The following is a 14,493-nucleotide window of genomic DNA, read 5'->3' on the forward strand; positions in this document are numbered from 1 at the left end:
GCTGCGTTGCCATGGCTTCCCATCAGGATGTGCTTGCATCATGGCCAGCCTGGGTGCGGGGGTCCCCGCGGGGCTCAGGGTGGGGGGCTCCCCGGCAGCGCGACCTGCCCAGGCGGCAGCGCGGGGGTGGATGCGGGGGGGCTCCAGGCGGGCAGCGCCAGCAGCTGAACACGTTTGGGAGCCGCTGACGTCTGCTCCGGCATCGCCCACGGAGGAAAACAGGCGGCAGAGCACGAGTCTGGCCCCACGGAGCAGAGCGGGCTCCCGGCCGGCTCGGGCGCTGTGCCCACCATGCCCCCCCCGGGCCGGCCGGTGGCACCGCGGGGGGCCGGGGGGCTCGACTGAGCCCCCGCCATGGGGCCATGGCGGTGGCTGCTGCTCTGGTGCTTGCGCATGGTGCTGATCCAGGGCACCATCCTGGGGGGGGCCCAGCGCCCACCGGAGAGACCCCCCCGGCCGGCAGGATGGTCCCCAACCCCGTCACCCTCCGGGGTGCCCACAGCGGAGCCGGGAGCGCCGGGGGACCCCGAGGGCTCGGCGGCGGCGCTGGCTTTCCTGCAGACGGGCGATGCGCAGCGGCTGGCCCAGGCCAACTGCAGCCGGGGGGTCCCCGCGGGGGCAGCGGGGCTCGGCCCCCCCCCGGCGCTGCGTGCCGCCCTGCGTGCTGCCCCGGAGGCGCTGGCCCACGCCGCCAACTTCCTCAACATGCTCTTCCAGACCAACGACATCCGCGAGGCCAGCGTGGCCGAGGACGTGGAGTGGTACCAGGCACTGGTGCGCAGCCTGGCCGAGGGGCACCCATGGGTGCGCCGGGCGGTGCTCGCCCTCGACGCCCACCCGCTGGCCGCCAAGCCCCGGCTGATGCTGCAGGCCACCAAGGGGGACAGTGAAATCCTGCTGCAGGACGTCTCCGCCGCCGCCCCCAGCCTCGGCAACCTCAGCTGGGACAACGAGTGGTTCAACGCCCTCAAGTCCCAGCGAACCCCCCCTCTCCGCAAGCGCGTGCTCAGCAATGACCTGCGCAGCATGGAGACCCCCAAATGGCAGCAGGGGGACAGCTACGTGGGGGAGCCGGGCCACGTGCGGTGGTCCCCACCGTTCCTCGAGTGCCGGGACGGCAGGTTCTTGCCTGCCTGGGTGGTCACGCTCTCCTCCGCTTTCTACGGGCTCAAGCCAGATCTCAGCCCCGAATTCAAGTAAGTGGTACCCGGAGGGGCTGTGGGGGGGTGTAAGAGAGGGTTGGGGGGTGCCCTGGGTGCGTGCTGGGGGGGTAGCTGGTGGCATCACCCCAGGGTGCGGGGTGCGTGTCAGCACCCTGCCTGCATCCCCGTGCGTGTGCGCGTGGGGGTATCTGCACATCCACAGGCATGGAGCTGCCCCCTGTCCCCCCTCGGCTGTCCCCGCGCTGCCCACCCCGGGCTGACACCCCCAGAGCCCCCTGTCACAGCCGCACTGGAGCGGGGGGAGCTGGGCTGGGGGTCTCCCTGGACTGGTGGGTCCCAGCTGCACCCCAGCACCCCCTGTGTGAGCTGGGGTGGGAGGCACTGGCGAGGGAAGGGGGCAGCTGGGTTTAGTCCCAGAGCGGGGGCACGGTCCCATGTCCAAGCCGTGTCCCCCTTGGAGCACCCAGGGGAGAGGATGGGTCCCTCAGGGTGAGGGGTGGCACACAGGGGCCACTCCAGCTCCTATTTTCCAGTTTGTTGCATTAAACCCCTGCCCCAGCTCCAGCCCCCCCAGACACGGCTGCAAGGGGGGGACACCCCTGCCCGGGGGTCCAGGGACATTGCTGGCACCTCGCATTGTCCCAGTAGCCCAGGCACCAGCACACCAGCCACCCCCGCGGCTGCCCCTTCCCCTGCTGTCTGTCCCAGAGGCAGCGGTGGGGCACGGCCACCCTGGGTGGGGGGCGTGGGGAGGGGGGGGCAGGGGGGATGCCCCACACAGCCCCCTGGGCTGACCCCATCCCTCTGCAGGGGCGTTGTGCGGGTCGACATCGAGCTGCGGGATGTGGCCATCGACCAGTGCGCCAGCGGGCCGGGCTGGTTCGCGGACACCCACCGCTGTGACCTCAACAGCACCCAGGTATTGGCACCCAGCACCCTGTACCGCAGGGCTGGGGACCATCCCTGTCCCCCCGGCCAGGCTGTCCCTGCCACGTATCCCTCCCTCTGGGCTGAGCTTTATCCTCTCCTGGCTGATCCATCTGCTTGGTTCAGCTGCTCTGGGTGCCGCAGCCGAGGGGTTTATTGTGCAAATCTTCCTTCCCCACTGCCAGCGGCAGCGTGTGACCCGGCTGCTCCCTGCCCGGGCACCGCAGGGACAGCCGGGCTCCGGAGCCTGGCAGCCGGTGGGCACAGCACCCCCACCAACAGCCCCCAGTCCCCCCTCGGCGGTGCCCACCCAGTGATGCCTGAGCTCATTTCAAGGCTTGGCATAACCGGCAGCATCCCCAACCCCCTCAGCCCCCCAGCTTGGTGTGGGTCAGGGTCCCACCCCGCTGGCAAAAAGCTGTCCCCAAGGGAGAAAGGTGTCACCAGCTTCCCTTTCCCACGGGTGATGCCCTCTGGATGGACGGGCTTTGCCACCGGGAATCTCTCCAGAAAACAACAATACCCAGAAAAGCTGCCAGCCCGGCCCATGCGGGGCAGGATCTGGCCACGGGGGATTAGGGTGGCCATGCCCTGCCTGCCGCTGCCGTCATGGCTGGGCAGGATTAGTGCGCTTTGCTGCATTAGGTGTCCATTTAGGTTTTAGGGAGGGATTTGGGGGCCAAGCTTTGGTTTTTAATTCTGAAATGTTTAACCACTGATTCCTCCTGGGCATGGGGGAGGATGGTGTGGAGTCGGGTACCCACAGGCTGGGGGCTGCTGGAGCCCTGGGTGCAGGGGGGACATGGGGCTGGGGGGAACATATGGGGTGCAGGATGAGCCCTCGCTCTTCCGTGCATCTCAGCCTGTCTCCTTCAGTGTGTCCCCCAGGAGAGCCGTGGCTTCGTCCTCGGGAGGTACCTGTGCCGGTGCAAGCCGGGCTTCTACGGGGCTGGCGGAGTGGCCAGCGGTGCCCGGGCAGGTGGGTGCCATACCCAGCCCTGGGGTCCCTGTTTCATCCAGTGGCACATGACTACAGCGCTGGGGTTGGGGGCTGGGGGGGGGGGGGGGGGCTTTGGGAAAGTGCTGCCGAGCCCCGGGATGTGGTGATTTCACCTGGCCGCTGCTCTGTCCCCAGGCATGGCGGGGGCAGACGGGGGGTCCCGGCTGGCGTGCCGGCCCTGCCGCCAGGGATGTGCCACCTGTGAGGACGATGTGCCCTGCCTGATCCAGGAGGACTGGGCGCTGCGGGCGGCTGTCCTGTCCTGCCAGGCCTGCTGCATGCTGGCCGTCTTCCTCAGCATGCTCGTCTCCTACCACTTCCGACGGAGCAAGGCAAGGCATCCCCGGCATCCCCGCTGCCCGCCGCCCCCTGCCCTGCTCCCCTCCCAGCCCAAACCCCAGGGTCTCAGGGGGACTCAGGGGGATGTCACAGCCTGGCACACTCCGGGGCATCCTCGTGCCTTGGCTCCATCCCTGCCGGGCACCAGCCGAGGCTCCTGGCTGCACCCTGACGCCTCTGTCCCCGCAGAGGATCCGGGCGTCAGGAGTTGTCCTCCTGGAGACCATCCTCTTTGGCTCCCTCCTCCTCTACTTCCCGGTGAGTATCCAGCTGCCCCCAGGGCTGAAAACCTCGGGGCTGGGGTTTAAGAGCTTGTGCAGCCTGGCCCTGGCCGGCTGCCCCCCGGGGGAGGGCGTCGAGCTGGCCCTGAGCAGGGCACGGGCACAACTCCACCTAATTGTTAATTTTGCTGGCACGGCCCCGGGCAGCTGCGGTATGAACCTTCTCGGGAAACCAAATCCCTTTTCTCCTGCTGGCTGCAGGAATTAATCCCTGCTCAAATCCCCTCTCCCTCCCGCTGGGGCGGATGCTGTAGATCCAAGGGGGAAGAGCAGCAGTGGGGCTGCCCCGAAAGCGGGTGATTTCTGAGCCTTTGGCTTGTGCTGCCCCCCCACCCCCACCGCCGGCAGGCAGGACCCGGCCCCCTGCCCCCCACCAACCCCCCTCTCCCACCACCCCAGGTGTTCATCCTGTACTTCAAGCCGAGCATCTTCCGCTGCATCGTCCTGCGCTGGGTGCGCATGCTTGGCTTCACCATCGTCTATGGCACCATCACCCTCAAGCTGTACAGGTACCCGGGATGGGGGGGATGGGTGCTTGGGACCCGCGCGGTGGGGACGGGCTGGGGGCTCACCCCTCCATGCCTCGCAGGGTGCTGAAGGTGTTCCTGTCCCGCACGGCTCAGCGGGTGCACTACATGTCGAGTGGGCGGGTGCTGAAGATGCTGGGGCTGATCCTGCTCCTGGTGCTGTGGTTCCTGGCGGCCTGGACCATCGGGATGCTGGAAAACGCCGACAAGAACATCCCGCTGGTGATCCGCACCCAGACCACCCACGGGCTTCACTTCTACATCTGCAGCCACGACCGCTGGGACTACATGATGGTGATCGGTGAGACCAGCCCCCGTGGCATCCTGGAGGGGTCCTCACAGCCCCAGGACCCCGTCCTGTAAATGTGGCATGTGCTGTCTTCGTTTCCTTGTCTATTTAATCTGCCTGGAGCCTGCAAGCAGGGCTGGGGCACCTGAGCTGCTCCCCACCCTCTCCCCTGAGCGTCCCCAGGGCTCACCCTGGTGCAGGGTGAATCACCCAGTGCAGGCAGTGGGTGCCAGTGGCCGTGCTGGAAGATGCTCTGCACCAGTCCTGGCTCCAGCCACGGCACGTGCCGATGGCAGCCAAGCTGAACGTGCCCATCCTGGCAGGCAGCAGCACCCTCCCTGCAGCTCAGCATCCAGCAGTGCCACCCAAGAACACATGGTGATGGCAGCAGGGTGATGGGGGTGGATGCTCAGCATCGCTCCCCGGTTTCTCTCCCCCAGCCGAAATGCTGTTCCTGCTGTGGGGCAGTTTTCTGTGCTACGCCACGCGCGCCGTGCCCTCCGCCTTCCACGAGCCTCGCTACATGGGCATCGCGCTCCACAACGAGCTCATGATCTCGGCTGCCTTCCACGTGGTCAGGTAGGGCACAGCACCCCCAGGGTGCCCGGAACCCCCGCTCCCACCCCCGGCGATGCAGCGGCAAATCCCTGCGCGGGTCCCTGGGCAGGGGGGACACAAATCCCTGCGTGGGTCCCTGGGCTGGGGGGACACAAATCCCTGCGTGGGTCCCTGGGCAGGGGGGGCTGCAGGCGGCTCGGTGGGACCTGGCGCTGCCCTCCTCACCCCTTCCAGGTTCATCATGGCCCCCTCGCTGCACCCCGACTGGACCCTGCTGCTCTTCTTCGCTCACACCCACGGCACCATCACCATGACGCTGGTGCTGCTCTTCATCCCAAAGGTAACGCCCGGCCCGGGGACTCGGGGAGACGGGGCTCCCCGGCGTTTTGGGGACCCCCTCAGCGAGCTCCCCCCTTGCCTGCCCCAGTTCCTGCACGCCGGCTCGCCGCTGCGGGAGGAGATTGCGGCCGAGGTCTACGAGGACGAGCTGGACATGCGGCACTCGGGCTCCTGCCTGAACAGCAGCATCGCGTCCGCCTGGAGCGAGCACAGTCTCGACCCCGATGACATTCGGGTGGGTGGCACACTCAGGACCTTCTTTTGACGCTAGCTATGCAGCCCCGCGCAGAGTAAGAGGTGCCTTTTGCGATCTTTCTCCTGATGCAAAGCAGAAGTGGGGGGGGGGGGGGGGGGCGCGAAGGGGGTGTAGGGCAAACCGCCACCTGCCACAGGCGGGGGAAAACTGCTGCTCCCCCCGGGCCGGAGGGACGGGCAACGCTGGGGCTTTGGGGACACGGGGACAGCCCGGCTCAGGGGGCCAAGCTGGGGTTTTGCTGGGGTCGCCCCAGCCGCAGCCCCCGTGCGGTGCCATTGTACGTGCTCTCCTCTCTCCCCTCTCTCCACCGCGTCCCCCCGCCCGCGGCACGCAGGAGGAGCTGAAGAAGCTCTACATGCAGCTGGAGGCCCACAAGACGTGGAGGATGGCAGCCAACAACCCCCACCTCCCCAAGAAGCGCAGCTCTCGCCGCAGCCTGGGCCGCTCCATCCTGCGCCGCGTCGCCGAGCTGCCCGAGGCGGTGGCACACCGGGGCAGCAGCAGGGAGCGTGGGGTCACCCCGACACACCGCGGCTCCTCGGCCAAGCGGCTCCCCGACGCCGGCGGGGCCAGCCTGCGGATGCGGGATGATGGCTCCCGGCGCCGTGCCACTGCCCTGCGCAAGTCGCACAGCACCGAGGGTCCCACGCAGGTGCCCTGGGGAGGCTCGCCCACCTCCAGCCACCCCGGGGAGCCGGCGGGGGGGAGGAAGATGATGGCAGTGACAGCCTCGGAGCAATCCGACAGCGAGTCCCTCGACGCCACCCCACTTGTGTGCAAGTCAGCTAGTGCCCACAACCTGGCAGGGCACGGGCAGCCCCCCCTGCCCCGCGCAGCCCCCTTGCAGAAGTCGCTCAGCGTCGTTGCCGGTGCGTGGGACGAGGCCCTGCTTGCCGCCAGCCAAGCCGCACGGGAGGAGTGGCACGCCAACCGGCCCCCCTCCGCCCCAGCCTCGGGGCACCCCACGTGCCAGGGACCCCCCAAGGAAGCCAGGAAGCCCCAAAGCCCCAGTGCCTCCCTGCCAGGCGGCTCCAGCCCCACCGAGGGGGGCTCCCAGGAGGACACGTCCCCCCCTGGCAAGGTGCAGAAACACGTCACCTACGCACCCATCAAGAGCATCAGCGTCGACAGCTCCCACTTCCCAGGGCGGGGTGCGCGTGGCTGTGAGAAGGACCCCACCACCACCACCCATCCGCTACCAGAGCCTGGGGCAACGTGCCACACCAGCTGGGGACAGCCCAGAGCCACCCACGGAACCCCTGGCACAGGCAGGAGAACCGGAGGGAACACCGGTGGGGGTGGCGGAGGAAGATCCGAGGTGCACGTCCCCCCAGGGGGGGAAGGGCAGGCTGCTGACCGCAGCCTCCATCCCGGCCCAGGTCTGCCCCTGGGAGCTGGTCCAGGAGGAGATCCTGAGCCGAAGGGAAAAAGCTGCCGAAGCAGCAGAGTCAGGGACCCCCGGTGACACACCAGCCACCCCCCCCAGCTTCAAGCTGTCCTCCCAGAAGTCCTCCATCCGGGGTCTGGGACTCGCCATCAAAGCCTTCAACCGCTCCAGGGGGAAAAGCATCTTGAAGGGGAAGAGGGAGGGCGAGGGGAGCCTCAGGAAGAGGGGCAGCAGGAGGGAGAGGCCCAACCTAGCAGAGACAGCAGTTGTGTCCCTTGGGGGGATCAGCCAAGACCCCGCCGCAAAAAGCCCTGAGTGGAGCCGGCAGAGGCCCGGCAGCGAGCCCCCTGCCCACTCACGGCAGGGGGCTGTGGTCCCCTGCCAGCACAACAACAACGCTGGCACTGCTCGGGAAGCCGTGGGCTCAGGGGATGGTGGGGCAGGACAGTGGGACAGCCCAGCCCCAGGGTCAGGGGATGGGGGGACACTGGCAGAAGAGCCCAGCGCTCCCTGGGGGGAGGCAGATGCCGGTGGGGGTCTGGAGCCATCTTTGGGAGTGCACAAGGTCCCACCCAGCGTTGGCCACCAAGGAGCTGAACACCCCCGAGAAACCCCGGTGGTGGCCGGCAGCGGGAGGGCACAGACCCATCCCCAGCAAGGGGCCGAGGATCCCACGGCAGAGCTGGGCAAGGACAGTCCTGCAGCCATCGTGAGACTGATGGCACCAAAAGAAGGGGGGGCCAGCAGGTCCATCCACCCCTGGGACCACGCAGAGGTGGAGCGGCCACATGCAAAACCTGCCCCAAGCAGCCCCTGCCCATCCCCTGAGAAGCCAGGGGCTGAGGTTTGTCCCCAGGGAGCTCCAGGTGTCCCACCAAGAAAAGGAGCTTTGCTGCACCAGCAGGCGATTGCTTCCCGGGAGGACATCGGCATCCCACTGGGCAAGGAGAGCCTGGCCAAGGCATTGGAGAAGGGGGGCAGCCAGCCCGAGCCCCTCATTGCCAGGGGGGCCCAGGATGCTGAGAGGGTCCCTGCAAGGAGCCGGAGCGTGGAGGTGGCCCTGGCTGCAGCAGAGAAACGTGGCAGCATGGTGGGCAGGCAGGCAGGGGTCCGTCCTGAGGACACCCAGGCAGATTCCACCGTTAAAATAGACACTGGCCCCTGGGAGGGGAGCGAGGGGGGAGCGCTGGGACCCGGGCAGAGCCCTGAGGAAGGGCAGCAGTGAGGGGGACCCCCGGCACCAGAGGGAAGAGCTGGGCACGGAAAAGCCAGCAAAAACCTCGGAGCTGCCACAAGCGGCTTTGGAGAAAGCAGGCAGCGTGGTCTGCCCATGGGAGACGGGGGAACAGGGAAGGACCATCAGAGCAGAAATCTGCCCCTGGGACGCAGAGGGGGCTGAGCAGCAGCCGGCCAAGCGGGTGAAAAGTGTCAGACCAAAATCCCTGGGTTTGCCGAGAGCGCAGGACAGTGGGAGCAGCCTGCGAGCAGCCGGCCAGCCCTGGGGCAGCGCCAGCAGCAAGGGACCTCCACCGAAACCTGCGCCCAGAAGCTCCGAGCTGCCAGAAGTGACCTCGAGGAGCCCAACACGGGCTTCGGTTTGTCCCTGGGAAGTGGCAGCAGCTGACAGCGATGCAGAAGTTTGTCCTAGAGAAAAAGGAACAGCCTTACCCAATGCAGGAAAGTTGGGTGATGGTGAGATTTCCCAAGCGAAAAACGGGATTTCCGCAGACAAAGCAGCCCCGAGGAGCACGGGAGAGACGGCTGCAGCCACGGCCAAGGAGAGCGGCCAGCGGGGACCCCCCTGCCCTGGGGAAGGTGCAGAGCAGCTAGGCACGGGGCTCACAGCAAAACACCCAGCTCTGCCCAAAACATCATCCGAGCAAGCAGGAACTATCGATAGCAAAAAGGCCAACATTTGTCCATGGGAAGCAGAGGATGAGCCACGCGCTAAAACAGAAATATGCCCCTGGGAAGAGCCTGCAGCTCCGCTGAGGAAGGATAGACCGAGTCAGGACATATGTGGGATTTCCAAAGAGGAAAACAAACCAGGATCAAGAGGACTTGCAGATACCAAAGCAAAGCTGACGGACACCAAGGGCCATCAACCAGTGTGCAGGGACACAGGGATCTTAGGAAAGCTCATTAGCAAAAGCCTGGAGAGCACAAAAACCGAGTCCAAGAAATCCCAGAGTGTGGAGAGCATTAAGGACGAGGTCTGTCCCTGGGAGAGCCTGGGCACGGAGCAGCCCCCAGCAAAACCCCACGCTGGGAGCCCAGACATGACCAAATTGCCTTCAAAGAAATCCCAGAGCGTGGAGAGCCTGAAGGCAGAGGTCTGTCCTTGGGAGGTGCAGGAGCTCGAAGCCACCGATAAAGCAGAAATCTGTCCCTGGGAGGTGACTGTCCCACCATCAAGTAAAGAGAAACCAAGACAGGGCAGAGATGGTCTCTCCGCAGTCAGCAAAAGCCCTTCCACAAGTCAAGACCTATTCAAAGAGATGAGAGAGAAAATAACTGGAAAGAAGGAGAAATCAAGCGCAGACCGTGAGTCCATCTGTCCCTGGGAGAGCCTGGGCACGGAGCAGCCCCCAGCAAAACCCCGCGCTGGGAGCCCAGACATGACCAAATTGCCTTCAAAGAAATCCCAGAGCGTGGAGAGCCTGAAGGCAGAGGTCTGTCCTTGGGAGGCGCAGGAGCTTGAAGCCACCGATAAAGCAGAAATCTGTCCCTGGGAGGTGGCTGCACCTCCCTCTGCTCAGCCAAAGGCAAAGCCGGGTGCTGGGGGGAGTTCAAAGGGGGAAAAGCGCATCACACGTCAGGCAGCGTTAGCCAGCCCGGAGAGATCCCTGGAGAAGGGCAGCAGCGAGCGAGAGGCCGTTTGTCCCTGGGAGAGCCTGAGCACGGAGCAGCCCCCAGCAAAACCCCGTGCCCGGAGCCCAGATCTGCCCAAATCGCCTTCAAAGAAATCCCAGAGTGTGGAGAGCCTGAAGGCAGAGGTCTGTCCTTGGGAGGTGCAGGAGCTCGAAGCCACCGATAAAGCAGAAATCTGTCCCTGGGAGAGCCTGGGCATGGAGCAGCCCCCAGCAAAACCCCACGCCCGGAGCCCAGATCTGCCCAAATCGCCTTCAAAGAAATCCCAGAGTGTGGAGAGCCTGAAGGCAGAGGTCTGTCCTTGGGAGGTGCAGGAGCTCGAAGCCACCGATAAAGCAGAAATCTGTCCCTGGGAGAGCCTGGGCACGGAGCAGCCCCCAGCAAAACCCCACGCTGGGAGCCCAGACATGACCAAATTGCCTTCAAAGAAATCCCAGAGCGTGGAGAGCCTGAAGGCAGAGGTCTGTCCTTGGGAGCTGCAGGAGCTTGAAGCCACCGATAAAGCAGAAATCTGTCCCTGGGAGGTGGCTGTCCCACCATCAAGTAAAGAGAAACCAAGACAGGGCAGAGATGGTCTCTCCACAGTCAGCAAAAGCCCTTCCACAAGTCAAGACCTATTCAAAGAGATGAGAGAGAAAATAATCGGAAAAAAGGAGAAATCAAGCGCAGACCGTGAGTCCATCTGTCCCTGGGAGAGCATAGGCATGGAGCAGCCCCCAGCAAAACCCCGCGCTGGGAGCCCAGACATGACCAAATTGCCTTCAAAGAAATCCCAGAGCGTGGAGAGCCTGAAGGCAGAGGTCTGTCCTTGGGAGGCGCAGGAGCTCGAAGCCACCGATAAAGCAGAAATCTGTCCCTGGGAGGTGGCTGCACCTCCCTCTGCTCAGCCAAAGGCAAAGCCGGGTGCTGGGGGGAGTTCAAAGGGGGAAAAGCGCATCACACGTCAGGCAGCATTAGCCAGCCCGGAGAGATCCCTGGAGAAGGGCAGCAGTGAGCGAGAGGCCGTTTGTCCCTGGGAGAGCCTGAGCACGGAGCAGCCCCCAGCAAAACCCCGCGCCCGGAGCCCAGATCTGCCCAAATCGCCTTCAAAGAAATCCCAGAGCGTGGAGAGCCTGAAGGCAGAGGTCTGTCCTTGGGAGGCTCAGGAGCTCGAAGCCACCGATAAAGCAGAAATCTGTCCCTGGGAGAGCCTGGGCACGGAGCAGCCCCCAGCAAAACCCCGCACTGGGAGCCCAGACATGACCAAATCGCCTTCAAAGAAATCCCAGAGCGTGGAGAGCCTGAAGGCAGAGGTCTGTCCTTGGGAGGCACAGGAAGCTGAAGCCACCGATAAAGCAGAAATCTGTTCCGGGGAGGTGGCTGCACCTCTGCTTGCGAAAGGAGCAGTCCCGGGCAAGGCAAGCCTCCCACCACAAAAAGCAGGTGCCTCCAAACCACCAGAGAAGGGGAGCAGTGAGCACGAGGTCATCTGTCCATGGGAGAGTGTGGGCACAAAGGAATTCTCCCCAAAGTCTTCTACAGAGAAAGAGCTGCCCAAGAAGTCCAGCAGCACAGACAGCAAATCTGATATTTGTCCCTGGGAAGCAGCAGAGCCTACCACGTCTGAGAAGGAAAGCTTCCAGCCAGGGATGCACCCACAGGGAGAGCACAGAGCATCTCCCGCTGCAACGGGAAAGTCAAAGCTGGTAGCAGGAGCTAGTGCCGTGTCTCCAACAGCCCTGCTGAAAAAACCCAAGGGCATATCTGATGGCAAGGCTGAGCACAAGCCCCTGTGTCGCATCCTGCCAGGCATCCAGCCCCCGCAGGGCCGCAGGGCAGAGCCACTGCCTCGGGGAGCAAGTGCAGCTCCCACGGTGGGCAGCAGCCTCAGCCCAGACGCCAGCATAGCCCAGGTTTGTCCCTGGGAAGCAGAAGAGGCTCCATCAGCATCTGACAAGACCAGCACAGACACAAGGAAAACCTCCGAGGTGTGTCCGTGGGAGGTGGAGAGCGTGGATCCCACTCCGACCCTCTGCAGGCAGGGCAGAGCCAGGGCGAGCCCCCGGGACGGAGGCAGGGGGGTGAGTGAAACCAAACCCGCCGTTTGCCCACGGGACCACGAGTAGCTCCCTCCACCTGACCACCAGCCGGCTGCAGACGCGGCTTTCACAAATGGAAAGCCCTGAGCTGAAGGCTGGTGCCTCCCTGAGTGGGGACAGAAGTGGCCACCAAAGCCAGCAGCATGGCCACGCTCCCAGCGGGCTCCAGCAGTGGCCACCAGCCAGCCAGGCCTGGGGACCAACGCAGCGAGGGGACAGTTAACATCTGCCTTCATCGACACTCAGGCCGGGCAGCAGCCTGCAAACACCATCCGTCCTTCACCTACAGGCACCTGGCCCAGCACAGGGTCCCCTCGGTCCAAGCCCGGCACCCGAATACATCGGAACAGCCCTGGTGCCAGCCTCGCTCGCTGCCACCAGCACAGCGGACACAAAGCTGCGGCTTGGTGGCTACAGACCCTCACCCACGAGCTCCCCAGCAGCTCAACAGCCTCCTACCACATGGGGAGGTTTACAGCGAGGAGGGGCTTGCTTGGCACCCCGAAATACGCAGCCCCACAGTCTCAGCAAGCTGGACCCTGAAACAAAGGGAGTCAAACCAGGGCAGCAAAACAATGCAGCTGGGGAGGAAAACAGCTTTCCAGGGTTCCCGCAGCCCAGCTGATGTCCCCCAGCACTGCTGTCACCTCTATTTTAAGCCAGGGCGGTTTCTGTAAGCGCTGCTAGGTCCAGGCAAGTTCTGAAGCCTGGGATAAAGACCTGTTGTTCCCAGCCAGCCCCACATTTTGCTTCCTTAAAGTCATTTACCTTTAAAAGTCCTCTGAAGTCACCGAGCCAGCCACAAGACTTCCACACACACCAAGCAAACCTGTCTGCTGTTCTGGTCCAGCGCCACCAGCCCAGCGCTTGCACGCCGCGCTTTGGCGATGCCCAGCACCATCTCTGTTCCCAGACGCCTTTGCCTATCGCTTGACCCGGGTGGGATAAACCCAAACTTCGGGCCACCCCGCTGCTCTGCTTTTACAAACCTCCACATCCACAAAGGCTGAGATGGGTATTCCTGATACTAACCTCTCCTCTAACTTTACAGCACTGCTACACTTCTAATTCTTGCAGCAACTCAGCTGTTAACATGTTTGTCTTAACTAACAATGTCACTAACTTTTCAAAGCACTTTGTCGTTACTGGCTTCTTCACTCATCCTGTGTGTGCACGTGTGCAAACACGCCCAGGGCTCCCCTTCCCATCACAGGAGAGTTTTCCCCATCAGCATTTCCACCGGCACTAGCAAGCCTTCGCTTTTACAGCCCATCTGTAGAAGAGCTGGATGCCTTTTGCCGTCCCACATTTCCACTTCTCCCTGTGTTGGCAAGACCCACTCCTTTGAGGCAGATGCAAAGAGACTCCTGTACGACCGAGAAGGTGCTGAGCCCATGGAGGCACTACGACCTCCAGAGCATCAGACAAGGCTCCCAGGTTTGCCATTACTCCAGCCTGCCCACTCACAAATGCAGGAGGGAAGGGATGCAGCCACACGCATGGGGAGAAGCCTCAGGATCAGGAAGGCAGCGGCTGGGAAACAACAAAGCCTCCAGTCTCCCCAGATTTGTCCCTCTGCTCCACTTAGATGGAAGCAAATAAAGAGACAGCTGAAGTGAAGGTTTTGGCTCTCCCTCTGATCTCCACGCAAGGCTGGGGCTCATGCTTGTCCTGCCGTTCTTTTGTCCCTTACTTCCACTCTCCTTAGAAAGTGGTGTTGCTGTTGTCTGTGGTCTTCAGCACTGAACGTCAAACGACCATCCAATCGTGTAAGTAAATGTACATACAGAAAATAAAAAGTGTTATCTACAGAGCGCATGCTTAGTGGCTGATTTATGGGGTGTGGGTAAGATACTAAACATGCTCAAGGAAGAGGTGCAACAGAAAGCAGCGAGGCTGTAAAGGAAACCCAGGAACAGTAGTGGTTTAGATGCAACGGTCTGAATATTGGCAGAGGAGATGGGGAGCCAAATGCTGCTAGACTGGCAGGAAAGGCCGTTCTCCCAGCAAAGCCGGTCACTCCACCAGAAAACACGCTCTTTTCATTCAGAGCCAAAGCTGAAGAACCTTGTCTGTAGGTGCTGGTTGAGGAGTCGCATCCATACCTGCTTGTGAGCTGCCTGAGTCACACCAGACACAAACCAGGCAGCTCACACTAATTTATTTTAGCTCCTAGCCCTGCTCGCACATGCTGGAGCACCGAATCTCTCTTCAGCTCATGAATGAAGCGTAGGCAGAAGGCTCAATATAGTAGGTTCTTTCAGGAAAGGCAGACAGATTGTGACACCCCTCTGATTTCCAAAAAGATGAAAGGGATTCCATCGCTGGCTCCTCTCCTAACAGAGCATGAAGATGATATTCTGCCCTTTCAAAAGAACATCACAAGAAACACTGAACAACTCTGCAAGCATAAGGAGCCATAACCCTTTTACAGCACACCCTGTAAAATCTCTGTCAAGGAAGAAGAAAAAGAAAACT

General features: G+C 63.2%; 1 protein-coding gene across 1 annotated transcript; it reads left to right on the top strand.

Moving 5' to 3' along the window:
* Positions 1-145: 145 nt before the first annotated feature.
* On the top strand, positions 146-13,829 carry GPR179 (G protein-coupled receptor 179). The gene is given in 13 exon segments (XM_055697695.1): positions 146-1,196; positions 1,974-2,082; positions 2,967-3,069; positions 3,226-3,422; positions 3,619-3,687; positions 4,110-4,219; positions 4,300-4,538; positions 4,967-5,105; positions 5,319-5,424; positions 5,512-5,658; positions 6,014-6,829; positions 6,831-8,288; positions 8,290-13,829. Coding segments are annotated over 13 exon segments (8,088 nt in total). The 5' UTR covers positions 146-354; the 3' UTR covers positions 12,043-13,829.
* The last annotated feature ends 664 nt before the right edge of the window (positions 13,830-14,493 follow it).

The sequence above is a fragment of the Falco cherrug genome, chromosome 20 (genome assembly GCF_023634085.1).
Source record: "Falco cherrug isolate bFalChe1 chromosome 20, bFalChe1.pri, whole genome shotgun sequence".
Classification (NCBI taxonomy): Eukaryota; Metazoa; Chordata; class Aves; order Falconiformes; family Falconidae; genus Falco; species Falco cherrug.